Below are 26,142 nucleotides of genomic sequence, written 5' to 3' on the forward strand. Positions count from 1 at the left end.
CTAAGTTTCCTTTAGTAACTGACTATTTTTTGAGTAATATGAAATCAAATTTAAAAAAACCTATACATATGTCTTTTATAGGCTAGTTTTTAATATAAAACTTATGTATATATATTATTTTCTCAAGAAAACTATGATTTGTCCAAATTAAGAAGAATTTACTTTTTTGTTTAATTTGTATGCTTCCAGTAAACAATTCGCCGATATGTTTTACGTATGCAGTGAACTCAGTGTGACCTTTCACGTAAAATTCAGGTGAACGCTATACGCATGGATCTGTCATTGCACACTTCTATTATCATATTGTACATGTTATACGCGTTCTCAATATACATGCTACATTGTTGATAGTTTACAATAAGATGACAATCGGTAAACAACGGCTTTAAAACACGACAATTAATTAGCTACCATATTTTCACATCATAACAGACCGAGAGATTTATTTCTTTTACGCTCATACAATTTGAATGCGTAAAAAAATGAGCAAATCGTGTGTATAAGACTAAGTTAATGATATATTCATTCATCGATTCAAGAATTTGATAAACATTATTTTTCACTAGTCACTCGTTTCATATGACTTACGTATTTTATTTTTTGTTTAATCCCCGCATTTTATGTAGTTGTGATTATAACAGCATCATGAATAAAGATGGCTCAACGTACGTTTATTTTATTAATTGCGCATTTGTTTTTCTATCAACAAATATGAAGTATTAAATAGTAAGATGATGTTGTATGATTGTATAAGAGACAATTGTGCAACATAGACTAAAATTGGCATTCCTTCTAAAGCACAATGAAATGCTTTCAGAGTAAAAGTCATAGTTTAAGTCTGGAATTTCAAATTTGTTTGATACTACAGTTAATCTAGGTGTTACAAAGCGTGTGAAAATTTGTTATGTGTAGAATATCGTTTGGAAATACTTACTTTTATAACCCCTTCAGAATGGAAGTGGAGAATATGCCAAAGAGAAAACAACCCTACCAGTGAGAAGATAACAGCCAAAGGCCGTCAATGGGTCTTAAAGCCTTGAGTAAATCCTGCACCAGAAGGTGGGCCTCATCAGGCCCTTCAGTGAAAATGTGTACTAGTTCAGTGAAAATGTGTACTAGTTCAGTGAAATGAACGTCATACTAAACTCTATAACATATAACTGAACTAAAATTATAAAACTTCCAAAACTAACGAAGGCCAGAGGATCCTGACAGATGATGTCGATACGGTTTAAATTGTTGATTTGTATTTACCTTAAACCGTTGTATAGATGTAGACTGTTTTGCACTTATTTGAGTGGGTTTATTTTAAGCATTTATAAAGTATATGACATGTTGATTTGAATATTGATTAATCACGTGTATGAAAAGTTAAATACCTGTCATCTATTTAAAGACTGTCGATTTACATATTTACTCTTCCGGAAAAAAGTGGGATGAGGTATAACTATATCAAACGGTTTAAAGTGTCATTGCCAATCAAATATGTATTTTAAAAATCACCTATATTTGTGAGGGTTGATGAAAAACGATATATTTTAGAAGCTTCTAATCATAAAACTTTGATTTTTATGTTATTTGGACATATATTGTAAGTATTTTTTCAAGTAGTTTTTTTAATGAAGATGAACAATATATATTTTTTTTAACAATGAAATATTTTTAACTAAGTTAAATATCAAAATTTTGTTAGTTGAAAGTGTCTTCTTGATATTTATATCTTGGTTAATTTCAAAAACATTAATCACCGGTAAATTTTTGTTTTTTGTTTTGTTTTATAATCATTTGGATTCACAATCACTGAGTTCTTATTATTGAAATGCTATAATATTATCCTTGTTTTATCTTTAATATCAGGTTAGTTATAATTAGTAAAAGCATTAATACATGATATTTGTTGATAACTGAATCATTAGTCCTTTCATTTGACGTTCTAGAGTAGTTTGAATGGTACTTCATTATGCTCTCTGAAACAACATTTTAACAATAACAAATTAAAATAGAATCTTTTAAAAAAAAATAAACGTTATATCAAACAACATAGTTTGTTAAGATGGCCGACCTGTTAAAAGCAAGAAAATTAAAATGACACAAGCAAAAATACATTTTATAGGAAAGTAAATCAATCTAGAAGTCATTAAAATAAAGGAATATATCACAATAAAACTCCTAAACCCTTGTTTCGGCTTTATTTTATTTTTGCCTCATAAGCACTTAACCGTGTTTTGATTATTAAATATTTAGACCTCTAGCATCGGTCAAGAAACATATAATTTCTTGAAATTGGAATACACTGCAGTAAAAAATGAACGATTAGTTTGGGAAAAATAGGAATAGACATACGGTTAATTTTGCTATTGTTGTTTAAATATTCTAAATATATTGAAAACAACACGTTATTAATTTCTTGCGTCCGAAGCGCTTTTCTGGATTTACCTTCATCAGGAACGCTCAAAGCCAAACATAAGTGCCCACAATTTGTTTCTCATTTATTTTTCGACTTTTAAAAAAAAAATTAACAGAGTTTTTTTTTTTCTTATTCATAAACTTTTTGAAATTCACCAACGTCTTCAGTTCACAAAATGTGAACACTTTCCAAAATTATTTTGCTCTTTCGAAAATGTATGTTCAGTAAAGAGGGCAAATGCAGTGAGAGATATGTAACATTTTACTCAGACTAATCAATTAGACATTTTACAGTTATCAATACGAATCTTAATTTGAAATATTATTTAACCTTCAATGGATCTTGATTACAAATGCCTATTGAATATTTTTTTAAATTAAAGTATTAAAATTTTAACCACTAAATACCAATCCCGTTGTGAATTTACATTCTTTATGGGTTTTTTTCATCATTTTCCCCATGTCATCATGGCAAATTATGCTTTTTTAATTTAACCTTGGTATTTTTATTCTCTTTACAATAAACGTCTGAGATTTTGATAAATGAGCATAAGGTTAAAATCTACGTGTTTCAATATCGGTGATTAATACTGAGAATTGACAATACAGGAGTGTAAATGATATTGTTGTTTTTAAAAAGCATTGTTCAAAATAGGATAAAGGCAATTAGTTGATTGTACTTTCAATAATCTTTGTGTATACAAATATAAATAAACACACACGAAACCTTCTTTAATGAAGCATTGCATTAAGATTACAGTTTCTCAAAATATGTCATTGTGTGAACCAATAAGTTTGTTTTTTGTGTATTTAAAAAAGGATCAAACAAATGGACTGCGTTTAATGTTGAAATGATTACTGTTGGGATATTTGCACGAATCAGGATTTAAGATAACATTATAAATATTCATATTTCGTAAGTATGCAAACGACGTGGGATTATTGATATGGTGTGGAAAATTAATATACCGGCTATCAAATATGTTTACATAACAGAGAATATCAAACTTTATAGATGTGGTTTTAAAAAGTTAAATAGTTTGAAAAATAATCCATCATAAGAAGTAGACGGTTTTAATTGTAAAAATAAACATTGGTCCTGTGGGTGAAGAATTCTTCACTTACTACAACTTTAAAATAAGGATTAAGCGGCTGTCGTCTCGAAGTGAGTTTATACGGAAGGGATGTTTAGTTCAAAGGTCTAGGAATATAACCCCACATATCTTCCCTGTAATTAACGATGACTACGTTATGTACTTACTGGACTCCTGTCGCAATGACATTTTTCGTTACTTTTTTCAAAAAGAGTAACGACACTTCAAATGCAAAAAAATATCATTAACTAATGCTCGATGTTCCAGCCTTAATTTTCTGATATCCTGACAGTAGATTTGATATTTATGACACATTTACGAAAAGCCAAATGCTAATGATACTCTTTAGATACTTTTAATTTGTGTACCTCAAAATCACATTGTAAAATTTTGATAAAAAAGTGATTACAAAAATATCGAATCACTAGTTAAATTCAAAAAGGGTAGCAAATAAAAACTAACATAATCAGACAACTGTCATATTACCGAATTAGTATAGACATTTTTCATTGACGTTTAGTTAGTTAGCTAGATAAACTTCCTATTTGTATTTAAGTTATATATTACAAAACAAAAACATGATAGCTAGATGCATAAATCCCGAACTATGGCAAAAGACATAGGACACAAAGGAATATTATAACACACAGAGAAAGCTGTTTAGTAGATACAATATGCACATTTTTGAATAAAAGGCCTTCTAATAAGATGTTTTCTTAACCAAAATTATAGAATCATAAGTATCAATTTATCAATCAATATTTGATATTTCATTGCTTATTTGAAAGTTAAAATTGGACGATAATTTTTTGATTGGATTGAAATCGCCAACATTTTTTTTTAAATTTTCCAATAACGTTCATATATAGATGTGTATACTTGGGGGGAATTATCAATTGTTATCTTGTTTTATTTCCTAGTTTTTTTTTGTTTGTTTTTTTATGTTAGAATGAATCTAAATTACGTTTGTTTTTTTATTTATGATTTCCTATTATTGTTTCATTTTTACAATATTTTATGAAATAATGATAACACTTTACAAATTTGGTATGGCTAAGTTCTTTTCTTGATTACCTACATCAAAAAAGTGAAAACCAATGTTGTATGAAAACATAGATACTTGAGGACCTAAATGGCAAAAGGGGACGAACATACAAAGAATGGATAAAGCAATCGACGTTTGTCGTGGGAGCTGAAAACTCTGATAGTTTCCAAAATTATCGACATAGTTGTTTATGGATATATTATGAAATAGAGAATGGACGCGAGGAATGTTTCAAAGAGTCAACAATCCTACCAAGGAACAGAAAACATCCCAAGATCACCAGGTTCAACATAGCGAAAAATCCCCCGCATACTTTTTAAAATACTTTCACCTTGTTTGAACATTGTATTGGTACTTCGGTCCAACACATATATTATGCAATACCAAGACTTTTTATAGTAGTATGATTTATGTCGTGTTTTAATATAGATATAGCCATACAATCCAGTTGATAACGATAGTTCTGCACTCGAGACAGTTCAATTTTCAAACTCCATATTTGACTATCGGGAGTATATAAATATTGTAGTAAACGGGGTCAAGTGGTAGAAACGTTATCTCTTTTGATCTTATGGAAAATGCTGAGTGGATTGCTCCGAATTGATACGGCGGCAAAAAAAAATCGAGACAAAATTAATTAACGTGTGGTTGATCAAAAATTATATAACACTTCAGCATCGGTTTTAGTTTCAGTCAAAATTACATAATTTCATGTCGATTTGAAATGATAGATATTATTCAACATTTTTCGAAAATGAAACATAATTTTGGTATTTGTACGACATCTGTTTAGTTTAGGTACAAGACATAATGTTTGAAATCAAATATTAATTTAAATAATCATTTAAAACCAGTTGCTCATACAATAATTAAAAGTGTATAATATCAAAATAACAAAAATTTAATACAAATATTACCGAGTAGCAAACATTTCGAAGTAAAACTTAATGTGATATCTTGTACTGTTTTATAAGAGAATTGATAACAAGAAAACAAGTATACAAAGATACAACTCCTATGTGATAAACGGTTTAGTTAAACACAGTACGGAATGGCATATGATGGTTTTGAAAAAGTTTCACCCAATCAGGAGATAAATTGCACCTAACTTATTTTTGAAAGTTACTTCTGTGTCATGTTACAACTTATTTCATATCGATTAAAACCAATACACTTTTGTTTATATTAATAGGGAATAAAGTTTGCTATTTCAGGTGTAAAAACAATCAGAAGGTGTCATATGCTACTTAACTAAACAATGATTATAAAAATACATTGTGTTTATGCACTTGGAATGAACTAAGAATATAATTTGATACGTCTCGTTTAAAAAGTTACTTTCGGTATCATGTACTAAGTTATACATTGCACAACATTTAACAAAAAATAAAAACAAAATATTTATTTTCTATGTTTTTCTGCTTGACGTTTTGCCAAAGATTGTATCTACTTGTTAGTTGTAAAAACAATCTACGACAATGGATATCAATAAAAAAAAATCCAAGTTATGAAAATGTATGCTTTTAAAAGAAGTTATGGTTATATGATTTAGAGAAAACTCATACATAAAATCACCAGAACTCTTCGATTAAAATGTATTGGCATTGCGTTAAGTAAAAAAAAATGCCTGTACCAAGTCGGTAATTTGACAACGCGTCTGGCGTGCTAAGTTATTATCTTGGTACTTTTGATAACTATTATTCGTCGGAGTTCAATATTTTTGTGATATTGCTTTTTACAATAAGCCTAAAACATAACTGAAATTAAGAAACTATTGAGTGTTATTCTTGTTGCTTTTTTTGCCCAGTGAACAAAAAATGAGATTATTTGTTGTGCTTTCAGGAAAAGCTTTATACTTAATACGATATCAGAATATAAGTTCTTATTATTGCGATACCCAACGTTTTGCATTATTTGCACTTATAAAACCTCGCAATAATTTGTGAATTTGCAGTATTGGATAACTTATTAATACGTATCATTACCTTGAAGATATTACAGGTTTACATAATCGAGACATATCTTGGTATAATGCAGACATATATTAAACACGATTAAAATTCATCTGATATTATCAACTAAACTTATCCTTATCGTAATATATGTATGTTTAGTAAATTATAAGGTTAGATTTTTTTTACCACAATTACTACAATTTTATTTCTTTTCTTTTAATTTTCTTTTAATTTTTTTAATTTTTTATATACTCCAGGGGCAAATGATTAATTCATCAAATGCAACTAGCTATGAAATGTTTTCAATATCTATCTTTACGATATTGATATTAGTCTTTGACTGAGGTTACATGATTGTATATTATTGCTTATATCCAAGTCCTTTGGTCTCTGATTGATAGTTATGTCATTGACAATCATTAATTACATAACTTTATATTTCTATACCAGGATTATAACTTAATACGCCAGCCGCGCGTTTCGTCTACATAAGACGTGACGTTTAGATCAAAAAAGTTATAAAGCCGAACAAGCACAAAGTTGAAGAGCATTGAGGATAAAAATTAAATTCCAAAATTCAAAGTTGTGCCTATCTATATTAGATTTATGTTATCATTATAAAGTGGATTAGGTTGATTATATTTCAGAGATGCACTGTTAAAACGATGACGTAGAACACGGTCGTCATCTGAATATGAAATGGAGAAGAAATTTATGGAAGTTGAAATTCGTAAAAGAAGAAAAATTAAATTCTGGAAGCTGTGTACACTATTCCTGATAATTTCAACTGTGCTGTGTTTCGTTTTATGTATCTACTATTCCCTTAAAAAAGATAAAGGTATAATACTTAGAATTTAAAAAAAAAAATCTTGTTGTACACTTGGCATTTTTAACATCCACTAACAAAAAATATTTTATTGTTACCTATATTACTTACACTTAAGATTTATTAAACTATGGATGTGTTTAGGTTTCCTTTGTGTGGAAATATATAAATTTGTCATTAATGTATCTAATTTGATAAAATCTGCGAGAGTATTTCCTCTTTATTGCAATTTCCAAACAGAAGTGTAATATTTACTAAAAGGGGAAGACTAAATGGAATCATCTCATGGAGGTTTTGGTTGTAACTAGTTGCAGTTCCATCCTCTTTCCGCCATTGTGGCGTCCCTGAATGAGAATTATCACAAAATTGTAACTTTCAATGAAAAAAACGTTAAACACATAATATGTTATCCCCTCATGAGTTTAATTAGATTTCCGTTGAAGTCTTCAACCTTTTTGGCTTTACACCACACGATTCCAAAAATCACGCTCTATTTGCTATTATTAATGCGATGTGAATTATTTTTACAACCATAAGTTCTGTTCGTACCTGTATTTCTGACTTCTGGTAAATTCTTTTATTTCTAATAAGTAAATTTCAAGTGCTGTCAAAATACAATTAATAAACGTTATTCTTATTCACGATCTCGTAATATTTTATTCTCTCAAAATACTAAATGAAAGAACACTGATAAACATGTTCAACAGATTCATCAAAGACGAGAAAGGTAAAGGTTACAGAAGTATACCGCTGTTCGAAATTCATAAATCGATTGAGAAAAAAAAACAAATCCGGGTTACAAACGAAAACTGCGGGATAAGAGGAGAACTACAACACAACAGAAACACAACATTTATAATAACACACAGTGAAACGAACATTCTCGACATAATACTTAAAATTGCCAAATGCAGATGTGTATTTTTATACCGTTTCAATCACATCTATTCTATATAGGCATAATCTGTATCGGATATGCTGTCTCGAATAGAAAAAGAAATTGTTAGGTCTGAAATTAAGACAATTATCCAAACGAAACGATGAATTATATCAGAGTTTCAACGTTAGATATTCAATTCAATGTGAATCGGGGTTTTACAAAATTTTGACTGTAAATCAGCCTCCAAAATATTTGATTGGATGTCGTGTTAATTAATCGGGGTTTTACATAATTGAAGAGTAATAACTAAACTTTCCGCTACCCGGTTTATATGTTACTGAAGATAAAAAAAATAGCAATATGCATATCACAGGATAATTTTAAATGTTTGTTTTTCCTTTAAACATGTATGTCGTTATATTACAAAATTCACAAGTAAAGTTCAAAGCAATTGTAACAAAATATTCAAATGCTCAAGGGTCATTGACCAAAATGAATGAAAAAGGAAATGCAGGAAGAAGTCAGTACAATAAGTACATTTGTATCTATGATATCTACGTTCTAGTATACAGTAATGCACTATACTGAATACAATAACGTATTTATAAAAAAAATACATAGATCCAATACTTTATATTTCAGAAGATTGCAGTTTACAAAATAAAGGTAAGAAAAGCTGTTTAAAGGTTAAGTTTCAAGTGACACCAAAGTGCATATTCTATATAATTGGCACCTTAGATCACCCCAGATTTTGATAGTATGTGTGTTGCTCAGACTTTAGTTTTCTATGTTGCATAATAAAATTGAGAATGGAAATGGGGAATGTGTCAAAGAGACAACAACCCGACCAAAAAAAAACAACAGCAGAAGGTCACCAACAGGTCTTCAATGTAGCGAGAAATTCCCGCACCTGGAAGCTACTAATGCAATTTTATAGTATTCATTGTAAAACGTGTGCCTTTATCCTGAAATACTGCTATTATAATAGATGAAAAGAATGTAACAAACTGTATGATAAACTTATCGTTCTTATTAATATTAACAAAATCCCTCTGCAATGTTTGGTTGGTGGATAATCAGATATAGAAAATGTTTTATTTATTCACAATTTGAACTACTATATTTGTTTGTGTGTGTCTGAGATATCATGTTGTGAGTCCTAGACCTTGCATACGGTGTTTTTTTCACAATGGGTCTGTTTGATAATTCAGATAAAAGTCAGTAAATATGCATTTTGATTAGGTATATAAATATTGCTTTTTATAATGATATCGACAGAAAAGTTTAAATATTGATAATTCTATATTATTGAACAGTACTTTTGTGGGTCAAGAAATAATGAGTGTATTCGAATGTTACAGATTCACCATGTTCCAGCAATCCTTGTTATTACAACAGCACATGCGCTGTAGTGGACGATGCTCTCTTCTGTATATGCCCTGCTGGATATATGGGAACTCATTGTGAAGGTTTTTATCTTAATGCTTGTTAAATAGTTTTGTTTCTTGTATATCTACTTATGTTATTAAATGGAAGTTGTTAATTGCATTATTAACTGACAATAAAAAATCTACGCTGAAATCAAATGTCTCAAATTTTATTTTTTGTTGTTCAATACTTTAGGTCTTGAAATGATGAAACAAGAATGTAGGATCAGAGCTATTTTTGCCCCTAATATGTGTAGCAAGTACCAAGCAAAATGCAAAAGCTCACCACTTCATACGATATATACATTATTATCATATTAATGTTTAGCTTTTTTCAAATTTTAGAATATTTTAAACCTAACTTTGGTTTCAGTTGTTATTTCAAAGAATTTTTGGAGGCGAATAGTTTTTTGCTGATGGATACAGAAAACTATTCCCGCCTTTCCAAATTATGTTAGCTTTCTTTCACAAATGAATATACTCTGGACACATCATTGCAGAAAGGTCACTTGTGATGTCATAAATGTTTCCATCCTACATAGTTCTAGGGCATGAAAGATATGAGCCAAGGTCTTGCCCATTAAGGCATTTCACAAGCAATAATATCTTTGTATATCTTTTGGGATATTTTTGTTGGGTTAAAACCCTGGCTCATATCTTATTACTAATATCAAGACCACAAAATGAGTCAATTTTGTCAGTGCTACAGTTTTGCACAAAAGAGAAAGGTTTAAGCATCAATGCAGATGTGTAAGACAGAATTTAAAAATAAACAGACGAATTACTTATAAAAAATAGAATATTACGGTTACATTATGGAATCAAAAGGTATAGAATATGATAAAAATATCGTTGTGGATATCTGGAACACAATCCGAATTTTAAAAAAAATGTGAAACAATACGAATCAAGCCAGATCAACTTTTTCTCATCTTGTGGTTCACATAATGTTGTGAAAACTACAAGATAAGAAAAGGAATGAGGGTCTTCTAATAAGACGTACATATTGCACTTTAAAGCGAGAAATAACATGATGATACCTATACACTGTTTCATTTTAACATATATAAAATTTTAACAGCCACCCCATGTACAACCGAACCTTGTTTGAATAATGGTACCTGTACAGTTGTAGAGGAGTCCTATATTTGTGTTTGCCCTGATATATATGGTGGAACGACATGTGCAGGTCAGAATTTTATGTTTTTTACATAATATATTTTGTTTAAGATTAAACATGCATAATAGAGTTTGGTTTTAAATCAAATCAACGTCTCTTTAACATATATGTTTACATTTAGTTCCTTGTTGGTATTTGAGGTTCTTGAACTTTGAAAGATTTTTTGTTTTCAAAATTAATTTTTTTCGTGAGCCTCATAACTTTTTTTCCCGAGTGTGATTACTACATTATTCTTTTTCCCTTGTTTCGTCAAATATTACCGAAACGGCGGGTGCCACGCGTGACTAAGTATCATCTTATTCTCCTGGAGAACTTGAAATTACCCCAAATTTTGCTTGGGTTTGTGTTGCTTGTTTTCTATGTTGTGTGCTGTGTGTTTCTGTTTGTCTGTTTTTCTTTTTCATCCATGGTGTTGTCAGTTTATAATCGACTTATGATTAAGGTATCGTGAATAAGTTGTCATGCGCTTTTCAAATCGTTATAAATGGGGAATATTTTTATCGTGTCATTCTAGTTATCGTTCTTTTAGTTGGGAAAGATAAAAAAAAATAACACGAATTTTGATGTTTCACAAAGCGAACATTTTCTTCTGGCTAGTATATTAACTATAGAAAAAAACAAGAAAAATCATTTTTTCATCATTCCATAAATAATATATAGACGACAATAAAAAAAAATCATAGTATCATTGCCGCGATAACACTACTAGAAGACTTCAAAGGGTAACAATAAGCAAACTAGACATTACGTCAATGAATGCTTTAAATTATCCATACAAATAGCCTATTTATTAGCACTAATGTGAAATATTCTTAATAAGACAATTTTTATAAAAAAAATATGACACGATTAATGGTTAAAAAAAAGGTTCTAAAATTAATTTGATTATTCATTTTAAAATCAGAAAACCCTTGATTTGTATCCCTTTCATAAATTTCTTAGATTTGAACATCGGTATACTACTTTTGGAACTTTATTCCACATGTACAAGTATGACCTTTTGTTTCAGATAGAAAAATAAAAGACTGCAATGACCTGCCCCTAAATAGTAGTAGTGGAGTGTATACACTTTACCTAGATAATAATATGGAAATATCAGTATTCTGTGAAATGTCTGTAGACGATGGAGGATGGACAGTAAGCAAAATTCTTTATAATGAACATTGGTCGGGAAGCCATTTTGCCTTCACAATAAACATTGATTAAGACTACATTGTCTTATCAACTTATCACTGCTACACTCTTTACACAATTATTTTTTTTATGAAATATCTGTTATAACATCAACGTTAACAATTTTCTCATCAGATGCGCATTTTAACAGTAAATATTTCAAAATTTAATACTTGAAAAGTTTATAAACCACAAAGGACACACAAGAAAAGCAAGGTTTTTGCTCAAATAATCAATGTGGTTCAAGAACCTGCAATAAATCAATTTTGAATAAATTATTTTGAATTGACTTTTTTTCAGGTTGTACAAAGAAGATTAGATGGAAAAACGAATTTCCTAAGGTTTTGGGACGACTACAAAATTGGTTTTGGTAACCTCACTGGTGAACATTGGTTAGGTAGTTTATATACTATCAAGATAATGGAATTCTTATACTGTTAGTCCCGGAGCTTGTAAACAGCTCATGAGTCATTATTCATAGCAACTACTGGGCTCATGATACCCTCAGGACTAACAGTTAAAAGCCTTAAATTGATAAATTGTTTTAATTGTAACACTATTTTGTTCGTACCGCAAAAATGATGAAATGGTACGAGATGAATATATTGAGGGACAAAACATACCTTTGAGAAGAACTGCACGAATTGTAACAACAAATAACATGAAAACGATATCGCAAAAAGGCTACACTTTTTATTATGTAACATTGGGTTGATTATGTTTTAGTTCATAAAAAATGAATAGCCAACGTAGATACAAGTAGGTTGTCTTAGGGGGGATAAATCCTACATTTTAAAAAAAATCACTCTGATTCAAACAAAACATTCTCTGAAACTGGCATTTTCATGATGCATCGATAATGTATTTTTTTACGGTTGAAGGACGTGTTTTCCAACAAACAATCACTTTTCCCATCGGATTGAACTGTGGTCCTCCTCTTGTCGACTATTTCCTTTATTCATTGGGGTGGGTTCATAAAGGAACTTCTTAATGAGAAAGAAAAGAAGTTAGCAGTATCCTTTAACTTTACTTTCCCCTATATAGATAATGTTCTCTCAATTAATATTTCAAAATTTGTTGACAATTTTGAACGGTTCTACCCATCGAACTTGAGATAAAGGATTCAACAGTTACAGTTAAGTCTGCCTCATATCTTGATCTCTGGACAACAAATAAAAATTGAAAATGATGGTGGGTTGGAAAAAAATCATTACGATAAAAGAACTTGCCATTTCCATGCAGCAACCTTCCAATAGCGCCCGCATAAAATTTCGTCCCCTTTTGACGAATTTGGCCTACCGAATTAGATTTATTGCCGGGTTTGTAAAAACATGATCAACATGACACATATGTAGCAGGATCTGATGACCTTTCTCGAGCAGAAACATCACCCCATTTTTTGGTGGGGTTCGTGTTGCTCAGTTTTATATGTTGTGTTTTAGTAACTATTATTTACCTACTGTTAAATTGTTCCTCGCCCTGCTCGTCCGAACTTATAAGTATCTAATAGACTAATACTTAAATTCAATAGGCTATACACAAGACAAACAAAGATATAGTATTAGGTGCTCGCAGTAACATATTGTTTTCTCTTTCGATACAATATTTCATTTTACTTTATGTTACAGATTTCTTCAATTCAAACAACATATGAATACACGACATTTGTTCTCTTTCGCATCGTTTCTTTTTGCTCGGCTAATACATCCAACGCCTATATGTACAATAAACATTGAGGCAATTGTAAATATACCAATGTGACCAACTTCTTTTCGACGCAACTGCGAGCATCGTCGATACTATAGATTTAAATGCCAAACTTTATATAGTACCATTAAACCCCACACGTAGAAACCGACAAAACTTTCCTCGTGCCTTAGGCACTTAACATCAAACTTTAAAGATAGTACATTTTATTTTCCACTTATGACTTTGAATATATCTCTGGTGTCGTTGCATCTCTTCAAGATTTGACGATTTTTTTTATAAACTCTCTATTCTTTCTGATAACCAACATGTCAACGAATGAAAAAATAATCAAATATGATATCAACAAGGATCTGAAATTAATGAGATACAGATTTTTTAAAAAAACGGTCTACTACACATTTAAATATTAGACATACATTTTATGTTACAAGTACTTATTTTGTTTTAGGTAATGACCATCTTCATTACATCTTGCTACAAAATGCTTACAAAGTTCGATTTGATCTCGAAGACTTTAATGGAAATACAGCGTATGCTTTATATAATACTTTCAATGTCAGCAACGAGGAAAGTGGCTACACATTGAGTATATCTGGTTACAGTGGAACTGCTGGTAAGATAGTAGCATGCCGCTGTACACTAGTCATAAATCGATTATACTGATTCAAAGCCGGGTCACAAACCAAAAGTGAGGGAAACACAATCAATCATAAAAGGACATTACAGCTCTTCTATAACATGCAAAACAAAATTTTGATCAACTTGCGTTCTATATTTGCTTGGATGTTTGAAAACAATAGATAGGCGGAGTTTCAATTTATACTGGAATTTAATTGGACTTGAAGTGAAATTAATGTTTATTCCAGTATATAGTACAAACTACCTACCTGTTGTTTACAAACAACCAAAAAAATATAGCAAGCAAGTTGATCAATGGTTTGCTTTGCATGCTTTTATAGAAGAACTGTAAAAGGGTGTCCGAATTACAAAAAGTCGAAAAGAAACAATCAACCATGCATGGTCTCGCTAATGTGTATCATCATTTCGTGTGCAATTTAGTATAGACGATATCTAATTAAACATTGAGATGGCCTCTGAAAACTGACGACGGTCAAATGACCCGATATAAACATAGATATCACTGTATTAGAATGCGATCACGTACAACTGGATTTTTCAAGGACGTTTTGATTTTATATTATAAGTTAAATGGATTATAGCTCTTTATCTTTTATTTAAGCTTTGGATTTCAAATATTTTGGCCACGAGCATCACTGAAGAGACATGTATTGTCGAAATGCGCATCTGGTGCAAGAAAATTGGTACCGTTAATTTTATTAAACATATCGCCTCTCCCTTGTTGCACTTTAAGTATTAACACTCGTTTTTTTAAACACTCCTAGTGCAGGCGAAACCCATCTCTAGCTAGAGTTACATTGAAGGTCACATAAATAAAGGCAATAGTAGTATAATGCTGTTCGAAAGTAAAACATCAATTGAGAGAAATTTAATTCAGGTTACAATCTTAAACCGAGGGAAACACTTCAACTATAAGGGGGAAACAACGAAACAACAGAGACACTGAAGTGCAACAAAAAACAAAAGATAATGCAACACACACAGAAACTATAAGATAACGTACTAAATTATAATCCTGGTACCTATAACAACTGCCATTTTCCTAACTGAATACCGATGCAATGAGGTTAAACTTAACTTTTAATTTGCAAGTAAATAATACATCAGCGATGATTTATTTTTTTTAGTTTATTTAACAAATTTGGGCCAAAGTAACTTCTTATAACGTAATATTTTTCAAGTTCTGCTTTTATAACTTCTTCAAACAAAAAACAATTGGTTTTTTTTCTGTTTTTGTTTTGTATAAATAGTTATCAAAAGTACCATGAATATAATTTAGTATGCCAGACGCGCGATTCGTCTTCATAAGTGACACTCATATCAAAATAGTTATACCTTAAGCCAAACAAGTACAAAGTTTAAGAGCATTCAAGATCCAAAATTCCAAGAAGTTGTGCCAAATATGGCTAAGGTAATCTATACCTGGGATAAGAAAATCCTTAGTTTTTCCGAAAAATTCAAAGTTTTGTTAACAAGAAATTTATAAAAATGACCACATAATTGATATTAATGTCAACACCGAAGTACTGACTACTGGTGATACCCTCGGGGACGAAACGTCCATCAGCAGTGGCATCGACCGTATAAATCGTAGCCAAATCCCCTTTAAGTATCTCATAGATTTTGTCAACTGATAGTCGATAACAACACTTAACGGTACAAGTTGTAACAATTTTCTGACAGCTTATTTTATGTTGATTACTCGAAGGATACGTTTTGATATTGGTCGATGTTCTTGAATATATCATACAATCTTAGTCATATCTTAAAACAAAATGCCTACTAACTTCAATTTGATCACTAAGACTTATATGAAATATTGGTGGAACATTAATATTAAACAACAACAACAACAACAAACAAAATCATAATTCGATGAATTTAAAAAAAAAAAAAGATTAACGGTACCGGTGCGCATTTCGACAATTTATGTATATTCGGGGCAATAATATTTGAAAATTTCAAACCTTATACAAATGTTTATGTTTATCGGGTGAAATTTCAATTTGAACTTATTATTCTCCTGCATAGTATTTATGTTTCAACAGGTGATTCTATGAAAGATTCCCAAGGTAACACTCATGACAATTTCATGTTTACCACTATTGACAGAGATAACGATGTAACCAGTAGTAATTGTGCTATTAATAAATTGAGCCCCTGGTGGCATGCTAGATGTACGTGGTCAAATATCAACGGACTTTATCTCGAAGGTTCTAGTGAAACCAACATGCATTGGAATAGCTGGAAAGGAAAATCTGGGCTCAAAACGACCAGAATGATGTTCAAGCCGAGTTGATATAATTGTATAATTGTAATGTATGACTGGTGAAGTGCAAATTTGAACCAAAAAGCTATGTTTCTTCAGATTGAACATGTTAATTTTTTCGAACATTTACACTAAAATCAATTTCCGAGATTAAAATCGAAATGAATTGGTGCAGTCAAAATATGACAATAATTTAAACTAGTTGCAAGGATTAGAAATAACAGAAAACAGTTTTTTCCTAAAATATAAAAACAATAGTTGTCGATGTAAAACTTAATAAATATACATAGAAAGCAGATAAATACTGTTGAGTAATAAGATATTTAACCAAGTAAAGAGGAAACTGATTTGTCTTAGTGGCAGTATATATACAATATATTAATATAAACATCGTTACGAAAAATGTGTGCAACTGAATACCATAAGAGGTTAAATTTCTTCGTAATTATTTCTTATCCTCGGAGAAATGCAATGTTCATATTATTTCCTTACTGCGTCCAGTTTATCTACGAATTTTGTGAAGTTGAGAGAGAAAAGGTTGTTTTTAAAGAGAATGGCAGGCTTAATAAAGTTATACGGAAGCACTACCGAAACTGTACTAAATCAGTTTTACGGCGTCATCGCTTTTTTTTTATTAATAGATACGATTTGTAGGTGTCTCAACTGACAAGCAAAATGTCTTTAAACTTTAATGTATATTGATTTGCATTTATAGCAGCCAGGAGATGCTTATCCTGTCTAAACAGGTTGGTTTGCTGATGTTTGAGTCATACAATTCCATCAGTTTTTTGGGTTTTTTTCTCCATTTGTCTCTTCTTAATCGGTTTGCGAGATTTAAACAACAGTAAACTACTCTTAAATTGATTCAATGAAAGTATACTTTCTCATGAGTTGATAACCTGCTGCCAATACAATGACAAAAAAGACCAAAAGACAAGACACTATACAAAAAACATTGAATCTAAAGATTGAGCAACTGAACACGATTCCACCAAAAACTGGGTTGATCGGATGTGCTACGGAATGGTAGGCAGATCAAACTCCATCATGTGACACCATCTGTGTTGTCCAAATAAGTTCAAACACGTTGATAAGTCTAATTCGGTTGGTAAATACATGAATCGAATAGATAACAACTGTCACATTCCTGACTTGATACACTTGTTTGACAGTCTGATTTTTATTCTGCATTATGTGCATCTTTTTATTGCCATCATGAAAAAAACGGCCTATATCAATCTTTGTCGATTATTTGATGTCGGGTATGTTAGTTCTACTAAACGTAACTTTCCTCAGTTTTCTAACGTTCACAATTTTAATGTGTCCGTGTGGTATATTTCACTTTGTTTCATGATAACCCTTGCCCTTGGGATACATATTGCTGATATTATTCTATACCACATCCTCATACCCTTCCATCGATAAAAACTGTCCAGTGTGTGAAATTGCAGATTCTACGGTGCTGGCAGAAGCTTTTGTCAGTTGATCAAGTCATTCACATAATTTTTCGTTGATAAAACGTTTTTGCATTACTGACAATGACCACCATGAAAAAAAACCAGATTAAATCCATCATTTTCTACATAAGAGGAACATGGCAGTTGTGTGTTATCCATTTTTTTGATGTATTTGAGCTTTTGATTTTGCCATTTAATTAGGCTTTCCATTTTGAATTTTCCTCGGAGTTCAGTATTTTGGCATTTCATTTCTTCTCCTCCTTTTAAACCAGAATGGTATTCAAGCATATCCAAGTGTTATTATATTCATATGTAAATGGTCAATATATATTTATAGACTAATGTCCAATATCACATTGCTACACAATTTTCTGTAGTTTGAAATGCATTTATGTCAAAATCACCAAAAACAATGATTTTGAAGTAACGATTAGTGAAAGCTTCGAAGCAAATTGTAATGTAGATTCAAAGTTTTAAATGCAAAATAACAATTAACAATACATTTTATGCAGATGTGACTGACTTAAATGTAGGTCCTAAGAGCTCATCACCCTCCCTTTAGACTAATTTGTCGATTCCCCGCAGTATGTTAGACTGACTCGGCTAATATAATGGGGACTAGTTCGTTTGAAGATCAGCAATATAGTTAAGTTGGTATTGTTTATCCATCAGGAAGACTGCTCAAAATAAGTATTCCTCTCATGATATATTCATAATTGTATGCTTCAATATTTATTTTAAATCACTTATGACATTATAAACACTTGGTAAATATATGTAGGTAGAATTTGCAAATATTAAATTTGACACTGATACTCGAAATATCAAGAAAAACTACAGATCATTGTGTGTGCAGATTTTATTATGCCTAGATATTTGATTGATTTAATATTGAAATCTATTTTTAACAACTGTCGTATTCAGATATGGGATATGGTACTTCCGAGATTACTCTGACGTCCAACGGACAAGGCCCCAGCTTGTCTGGCGAAACAGCTGTTGGACGTCAGAGTAATATCGGACTAGTGATATGGTTGCCAATGAGACAACACTCCATCAAATTTCAAATGTAGTGGATGTAAGTAATTATAGGCAACCGTACGACCTTCAGATGCGACAAACCTAAACCGTTTAATAGGCTATTTAAAAGACCCCGACATGAAAAATAGGAAAAAAATACCTGAGAATATAAAAGGCCTAATCTGTAACAAAACGAATTAGCGAATCAGATTCTGTGATAATCACAAACATAAACGAACGACAACAATGGAAACTACAGGCTCCTGACCTGGGACGGGCACGTAAGGTGTTTGGCAGGGTTTATCATATTTGAATGCGCCGACCTTCCCCTATCCAGGGACAGTGCTTTTTGATTTTGTCTCCATTGAAAATTGTCTTCTGTGTGTTTAATGTGTTTTCCTAAAGTATTGGGTATTCACTTATTTTCGTGGGTAATAATTCTCGTGGATTGTTGAAAACTTGCATTTTCGTGGATATCTAAGTTTGTGGTTTTGCAAAAGTCTTCATAAACCCTTAACGAAAATATGTAATTCATTGAATTTTTAATTTCTTGGTTTACCTGTAACCACGAAATTCAAGGAAATTGATATCCAACGAATAATAATGAATCCACAGTATCTATGGAAATAATGTGCATAGTGTATAAATGCTTTGTGTAGAAAATAAGATCACAAAAATACTGAACTCCGAGGAAAATTTAAAACGAAAATACTCTAATCAAACACATTTTTGTCATTCAACTTGTTAAATGTTTTCCGGGATTTCAATCTGATTGAAATAAAAATCATGTGTCTTAGCTAGGAACACAGGTGCTTTTGGTCAGATTTCCAGATTTTTATATATATTACTTGTGAATACATTTTAAAAACAAACTTTATATATAATATATTTAGTTTATAAAATCAACCTGTACGTCATTTGAATCTGATTGATAGGTGTCTCATTTGTAAGCGAATCACATTTTTTATTTGTAAATTAAATGAATTAATTCAATCAGTCCGATAAATGGTATCATCACTTTGCTCTATGTTGACTAATGGAAGCGTTTGGAAACGGATCTTTATTTGAGGACGAATTTGTTTAATGATCCTTATGTTAATATGTAGGTGTTCACGTGAAAAACTTATAATAAAATCTATATAGAGGTGCTATTTTAAACATATTATTATAGGTCATTCAACTGGAAACACTCCATTAAAGTTTAAAATAACTGTCGGAAATTTGGAAGGGAAATTTCAAATATTTTATACTATTTATGGCCAGGATTGAACCTTCGTAATATGTCACTTGGAAAACAATACAATACACTTATGAAATATACACACAAAGTCCGGGAAAGTTTTACTTCAGGGTAGACATATTAAATTCATAACCAATAATAATGAATAATATAGGAAGTAGATATAAAGGTGTATACTGTGTCGCGGTCAGGATTACCTACATATAAACATGTGTATTTGATGTACAACGATGTAGATGTGTTGTGACAACAAGGACCAAACAAAGGTTAGTATCTAATTTTACTATTTTATCTTTAAAATCATGGTCAAAAAAGTGTGAAATATTCAGGGTTAAATAATTCATATTAAGTGTTTTACAATGTACTTCATGCGACCTACATTTTATTGATAAGTTCATTTTCAAGTGGTATACTTGTATTTGTATTGTCATTTTCTTTTTCTCGTGCCCTTTCATATGAAGAGTTTTATAAAATTATGTTAATTTCACGAAAATATCTCTTCGTGACGGTTATGTACGTTGTAGATAAAGCTTAAATAATTATTGCTGATTTCAAGCTTCTTTTTATTTTTTGCATTTGACCAACACAAACGATAGACATTACAGTTGCTGTACAAAAAAAAAATACAATTTAGTGTGACTTTTTGGTACTTGGTACCTTTGATAACTATTTGACTCGGAAGAAACCAAATACTAACCTAGATGTTTCATTGTCTGATTTTTAAACTTCAAATGCATTTGAGATACTTGTATTTTTTAAAACCTTGTTGCAATGTTACAACCTTTCTTTCATTTTGAGTATATCAAGAGGTCTAGCAAGTTTTCCAAAAAGCGGGTCCGGTCCATCCTATGAAATGCCTTAACATGGTGTATGTTTTCTCCAATCGAGATAACATAGATTATGAGTTAATCTAGTACCTACAAATGTTGGCTGTCATCATGACTATTGAGTTTTCTGTGCTCATAATGTTTTCAAAAAGCTCAAAAAGTTAAATACGTTTTAAAGCATAAACATATTTTTTGCAAGGTATAAAACCAAATTAATTGCAAGTTTGGATAAAGAGAAATGTAGACTATACCGGATCTGTTCCTTATTTCTTTTTAGTTCAATCATATAAGGATAAGGAAATACGGTATAAATGCAACCAAACTTTCGTTCAATCATATAAGGATAAGTAAATATGGTATAATTGCCTCCGCATGCCCAAGGACAAGGACATGTGTTAAATCATGGTTTCTAAAGTATTCCCGCACTTTTACAGTTACGGAAGACAGAAACGTCAAGTCGATTTGGAGGACTGTTTCACATAAACTGTCAAAAATAAAAAATAAAGAATAATTTTATTTTGAAATATTGCTGGAGCTCATTCTTAAATTCCTGTCAAAACTTCGAACTATAATGTAAATTTTGTTGTAAATTGTAAATTTATGTGGCTTAGTTATGATTTTTCCTGTTTAGAATTGTTTTTATCTTATTGATCAGTATATCGTAAAATGATATTCTTGGTTGTCACATGATTATTGGAATTTGACAAATATATAGTTATGGACAATAATGACATCAAGGTCAAACTCTAGCATTTGGTATGCTAGTATATCCTAGTGGTGGCCTCAAATATCATGTCGTCACTGGAAAACCTAACTTTTCCTTATCAGAGCTGTTCGGTGCTAGTTCTGTGAATCAATATGGACACGTTTATAGTGCTTATATTATGTTTTGCTCGAGGTAAGACTTATTTTTAAAGGATATTGTATCTTAGATATTAATTCCATGAGATAGCCTTCAGTTAACTCAATCATTTTCTGTTGGTGCAGAAAAGACAAACTTCAGAAAACAGTTGGGACATTGCTATATTTTATTTACGTCGTATTTATTGAGAATGTCCTTGTATGCAAACCTTTGCCACACTTCGGCAAATGGAACTTGTTTTAGCTGCTTTGATGTTCCTATATTCCGTATGTTAAACAAGGATGATATCCGGCTCTGTTTACAATGGCTTCGTCAATTTGATAAGTTAATAAACTGTTACGTCGTGGTCCCATTTGTTAAAACCCGGCAACAAATCAGCGCCTCAAAAAATCACAGTATTTGATATATTTATTTCCAAATTTATACATTTTGTATATAAGAAATCTGTTTTGCCGCAGATCGCTGGCAATTAAACTGTCACTAATATAGCTGAAAATATGAGGTTAGCGGCAGATCGCCAATTATGGCAACTGTAGATTACAATGACTACCACAGCTTGTGGTAGTTGTGGTAGTTGGAGATAAGATAAGAACATTTAGATCACCGTTACCGTGGAAACACAGGTAAAGGGTCAAACCTTTACAGTGTTCATCTGTTGTGAAAGATACTTTTTATGAAACAGAATGTTTTGCGATGCAGCGAATTCTGCAACATCGAGGCATAGTTAATTCAGTCTTTGAGGAAAGTTATTTTACATCAATCAGAATTTTTCACGTGTTCATTTATTTAAATACACGTAGGTGTCCAGAAATGTCAACTCAAAAAGTCACCTAAAATTATAACATAAACCAAAGCAGTAGCTAACTCGTAAAATATTTATAAGACAGACAAGATATCAGTATAAAAGTTTTACTAATTTTCACAAGTTTTGACTCTTTTTTTATTTCTTGCATTTCATTCATATCTCAATGATTCGATCATATTTCTTTTCTTATTTTTATTCAGATCCTTCAAATTCAGTTTGATAATGAGAGTCTAGGCACTACTTGATTAAATAGCAACATATTTGTAAAACAATACCAGTCATGGAAATTTCAAGCAATGGTGTTTCTTCTGTGACATGTCCTTAGTTTTAAGTGTTTTGTTACTTCCTTACGTTACTGATTTTAGTATTCCAATGTTAACATTGTCCACATTCGTCGACCAAACAACACAACAGAATGTTAGACTTTAAATGGCATCTGCACCTGCAGGCACAAATCATTATAAAAATAGGACAATCAAACAACACAATTATGTGTCCACACTTGCTATGCTTACGACTGGGAGGGACTGTGTGCTTTTGGTTTAATGCTAAGTTCAATTGTGTTCTGCTTTTTCTTAGATCCAAAATCAGAAGTAATTTTACGTCAGAATTTAAAGTTCAGTAACCACCAATGAGATAAGGGTCTCATTAAACTCAATAATAACCAACATAGCACTTATAGGTGAAAGGTGATTTTCGAATGTAATAGTTTTTACTTTTTTTCATTTTATCTAAGTCACATGGGGGACTATTTGTACACTGTAGGTATATACACGCAAAACATTGTACTTTTGAATAAAAACACAGTTTTTATTATATTGTGTAGTTGTCATGTCCTGTGATAATGTGGTAACCAGAGACCAATGGGGAGCCAGACCTTCGAAGAGCATTAACCTGATGTCAACGCCTGTTGGTTTTGTATTCATCCATCACACAGCCATGAGTTACTGCTTTGACCAGAACGCATGCTCACAGCAACTTAAAGTCATTCAGAATTTTCATATGGACAATCGCAGTAAGTTTGTTTTAACCCCCTGTCCTTTAAAAGATAAGTTTTATGTCTTATTTTTCAGTTTAAAAAACATGGTTATTTGGCTGTTGTTCGGTGGATTGGGATACAAAGTACACTACTAAAATTATGCAAAAAAGCTTCTTTTTTTTTTAAATATACACAAATCCCCCTTGGTGTTTACGTGGTAATGTGCTCTCCTCGAATACAGGGGTAAGTAGGTTTAATACCTGGTCGGGTCTCACCAAAGATTTAATTTATTTATATACTGCATTTCTGCAAAACAGCATTTAGGGTCAGCAAACGAACTATGTATGCAAGTTTGGCGACATGGATTAATGCACACTACATTACCACCACGAAACCATTCCCAGTAAAACAAATATTGATATTACTTTATATATTCTCGTCCTGAATTGCAGACATTAGACTTAAAACACATGCGTATCGGCATCGCCATCGTAATACAATATTGGGGAATGGATATACTTTGACAAGCAGCAGATTTAAAAAAAACATGCAGTAGTCAGTACTTCGGTACTGCCGTACTGGTATGAAAATACGGATTTTTTTGTGTTATTAGAATTTGCTGTTACAAAGTATTAGAAATTATTAGAAATTAAGGAATGTATCTCCCTCATGCAAAGCTCTGATTCCTTTCACGAATTTGGCTATACTTTTTGGACCTTTTGGATTATAGCTCTTCATCTTTTATGTATGCTTTGGATTTCAAATATTTAGGCCACGAGCATCACTGAGGAGACATGTATTGTCGAAATGCGCATCTGGTGTAACAAAATTGGTACCGTTGATTTTATTACTTCCACTGGGTCGATGCCTCTGCTTGTGGACTATTAGTCCCCGAGGGTATCACCAGCCCAGTAGCCAGTACTTCGGTACTGGCATGAAAATACGGATTTTTTGTGTTATTAAAATTTGCTGTTACAAAATATTAGAAATTATTAGAAATTAAGGAATGTATCTCCCTCATGCAAAGCTCTGATTCCTTTCACAAATTTGGCTATACTTTTTGGACCTTTTGGATTATAGCTCTTCATCTTTTATGTATGCAAATGGATTTCAAATATTTAGGCCACGAGCATCACTGAGGAGACATGTATTGTCGAAATGCGCATCTGGTGTAACAAAATTGGTACCGTTGATTCTATTGGACAATGTTATAAAATACTGTCGTGGTGTATTTTTTTAAAAATTTTACTATTTAGATTTTATATTACATTTTTACTACAAATAAAGAAACTGTAACAGCTAATTTGAATTACAACATTATTTTTCAGCATGGGACGATATTGGATACAACTTTCTGATAGGAGAGGACGGTCAAGTATATGAAGCACGAGGATGGGACAGAGTCGGGGCACATACGTACGGCTGGAATGACATTGCAGTTGCGTTTTCTATCATGGGAAATTTTAATGATCGTGTGCCCAACGACAAGGCTTTGACTGCACTTAAGAATGTTATTGAATGTGGTATCAGAATGGGAAAGATAACTCATAATTATAAGATGTACGGACATAGGGATGTAAGACAGACTGAGTGTCCAGGGAACAGTTTATACGCTTTGATACAGACTTGGCCTCACTTTGGTCATACAAAACCAGTAAAACCAACCAGTTCATCACATCACCAGACTCAAACAAGCGACTGATACCGTCATTGGTTGTGTTTGGGAATATTAAAATAATCATGTTTGTCTGTTTGTGTAGTTTTGATGTGTGTATGTGTATGTTTTTGTTTTCAGAAAATTAATCAATGTTATAAAAAAAAATATGTGTCCTTGTGTCTATATGGTAAGTTCAGAAAAATATGTGTAGAGGCTTTTAAAAGCAGAAATGTCATGTTTATGCTCTGACTCTCAAATATACAAGAATTCGTCTAGAAAATACTCATAATATATATGTTACAGGCATTTTCTAAATTTAGGCATTTTGTAAAATGACTGAATTTTCAGGCAATTTATAAAATGGCTTAACTTGACAGGCATTATACAAAATGACTAAAAATACCTAGTCATTTTGTAAAATGACTGAAATTTTGAAGCAAAATACCAAAAATTGCCTGTTCAGTTTCAGGCAATTTATAGAAGAAGGATGTCATTGACAAATGTGAACAAAAACATGATATTTTGCAAACAAATGGTTCCGTAGAATTATTTATTTTCCAAAACCATTCTGGGAAGGTTTGTTTGTCATATGATATGTTCTTTTTAGTAAAGAAAAGTACGTACAATTTTTGTCATATTGTCTTATTTGTAGACTGTAATTTTCTGAATTTTAATACGGTTTACAGTTTAT

At 31.4% G+C, this 26,142-nt stretch overlaps 2 protein-coding genes across 4 annotated transcripts; both read left to right on the top strand.

Annotated features, from left to right (window-relative positions):
* The first annotated feature begins 1,434 nt into the window (after positions 1 to 1,434).
* On the top strand, positions 1,435 to 16,919 carry LOC134714031 (fibrinogen-like protein A). 2 transcript variants are annotated; one of them, XM_063575280.1, is made up of 9 exons: positions 1,435 to 1,591; positions 7,148 to 7,338; positions 8,849 to 8,872; positions 9,568 to 9,675; positions 10,715 to 10,822; positions 11,823 to 11,950; positions 12,287 to 12,383; positions 14,145 to 14,309; positions 16,384 to 16,919. In XM_063575280.1, exons 2-9 carry the CDS (start codon positions 7,200 to 7,202, stop codon positions 16,632 to 16,634), a joined length of 1,020 nt encoding a protein of 339 aa, XP_063431350.1. In that variant the 5' UTR covers positions 1,435 to 1,591; positions 7,148 to 7,199; the 3' UTR covers positions 16,635 to 16,919. The 2 variants fall into 2 exon arrangements, with proteins under 2 accessions (XP_063431350.1, XP_063431347.1); XM_063575277.1 differs by lacking the exon at positions 1,435 to 1,591 and adding an exon at positions 3,120 to 3,322.
* A 3,397-nt stretch (positions 16,920 to 20,316) lies between these two features.
* LOC134714032 (peptidoglycan recognition protein 1-like) lies at positions 20,317 to 25,535 on the top strand. 2 transcript variants are annotated; one of them, XM_063575282.1, is made up of 3 exons: positions 20,317 to 20,587; positions 23,642 to 23,830; positions 25,123 to 25,535. In XM_063575282.1, the coding sequence occupies exons 2-3, from the start codon at positions 23,647 to 23,649 to the stop codon at positions 25,494 to 25,496; spliced, it is 558 nt and encodes a 185-aa protein (XP_063431352.1). In that variant the 5' UTR covers positions 20,317 to 20,587; positions 23,642 to 23,646; the 3' UTR covers positions 25,497 to 25,535. The 2 variants fall into 2 exon arrangements, with proteins under 2 accessions (XP_063431352.1, XP_063431351.1); XM_063575281.1 differs by lacking the exon at positions 20,317 to 20,587 and adding an exon at positions 21,917 to 22,046.
* The last annotated feature ends 607 nt before the right edge of the window (positions 25,536 to 26,142 follow it).

The sequence above is a fragment of the Mytilus trossulus genome, chromosome 4 (genome assembly GCF_036588685.1).
Source record: "Mytilus trossulus isolate FHL-02 chromosome 4, PNRI_Mtr1.1.1.hap1, whole genome shotgun sequence".
Classification (NCBI taxonomy): Eukaryota; Metazoa; Mollusca; class Bivalvia; order Mytilida; family Mytilidae; genus Mytilus; species Mytilus trossulus.

Excerpts from the sequence above, each read along its gene's own strand:
- LOC134714031 (XM_063575280.1), top strand. The coding sequence starts at position 7,200 with ATGGAGAAGAAATTTATGGAAGTTGAAATTCGTAAAAGAAGAAAAATT. Across the intron at positions 8,873-9,567 it reads TTGCAGTTTACAAAATAAAG|ATTCACCATGTTCCAGCAAT; the intron begins GTAAGAAAAGCT and ends CGAATGTTACAG. Across the intron at positions 11,951-12,286 it reads TAGACGATGGAGGATGGACA|GTTGTACAAAGAAGATTAGA; the intron begins GTAAGCAAAATT and ends ACTTTTTTTCAG.
- LOC134714032 (XM_063575281.1), top strand. The coding sequence starts at position 22,007 with ATGGACACGTTTATAGTGCTTATATTATGTTTTGCTCGAG. Across the intron at positions 22,047-23,641 it reads TATATTATGTTTTGCTCGAG|TTGTCATGTCCTGTGATAAT; the intron begins GTAAGACTTATT and ends TATATTGTGTAG. Across the intron at positions 23,831-25,122 it reads TTTTCATATGGACAATCGCA|CATGGGACGATATTGGATAC; the intron begins GTAAGTTTGTTT and ends ATTATTTTTCAG.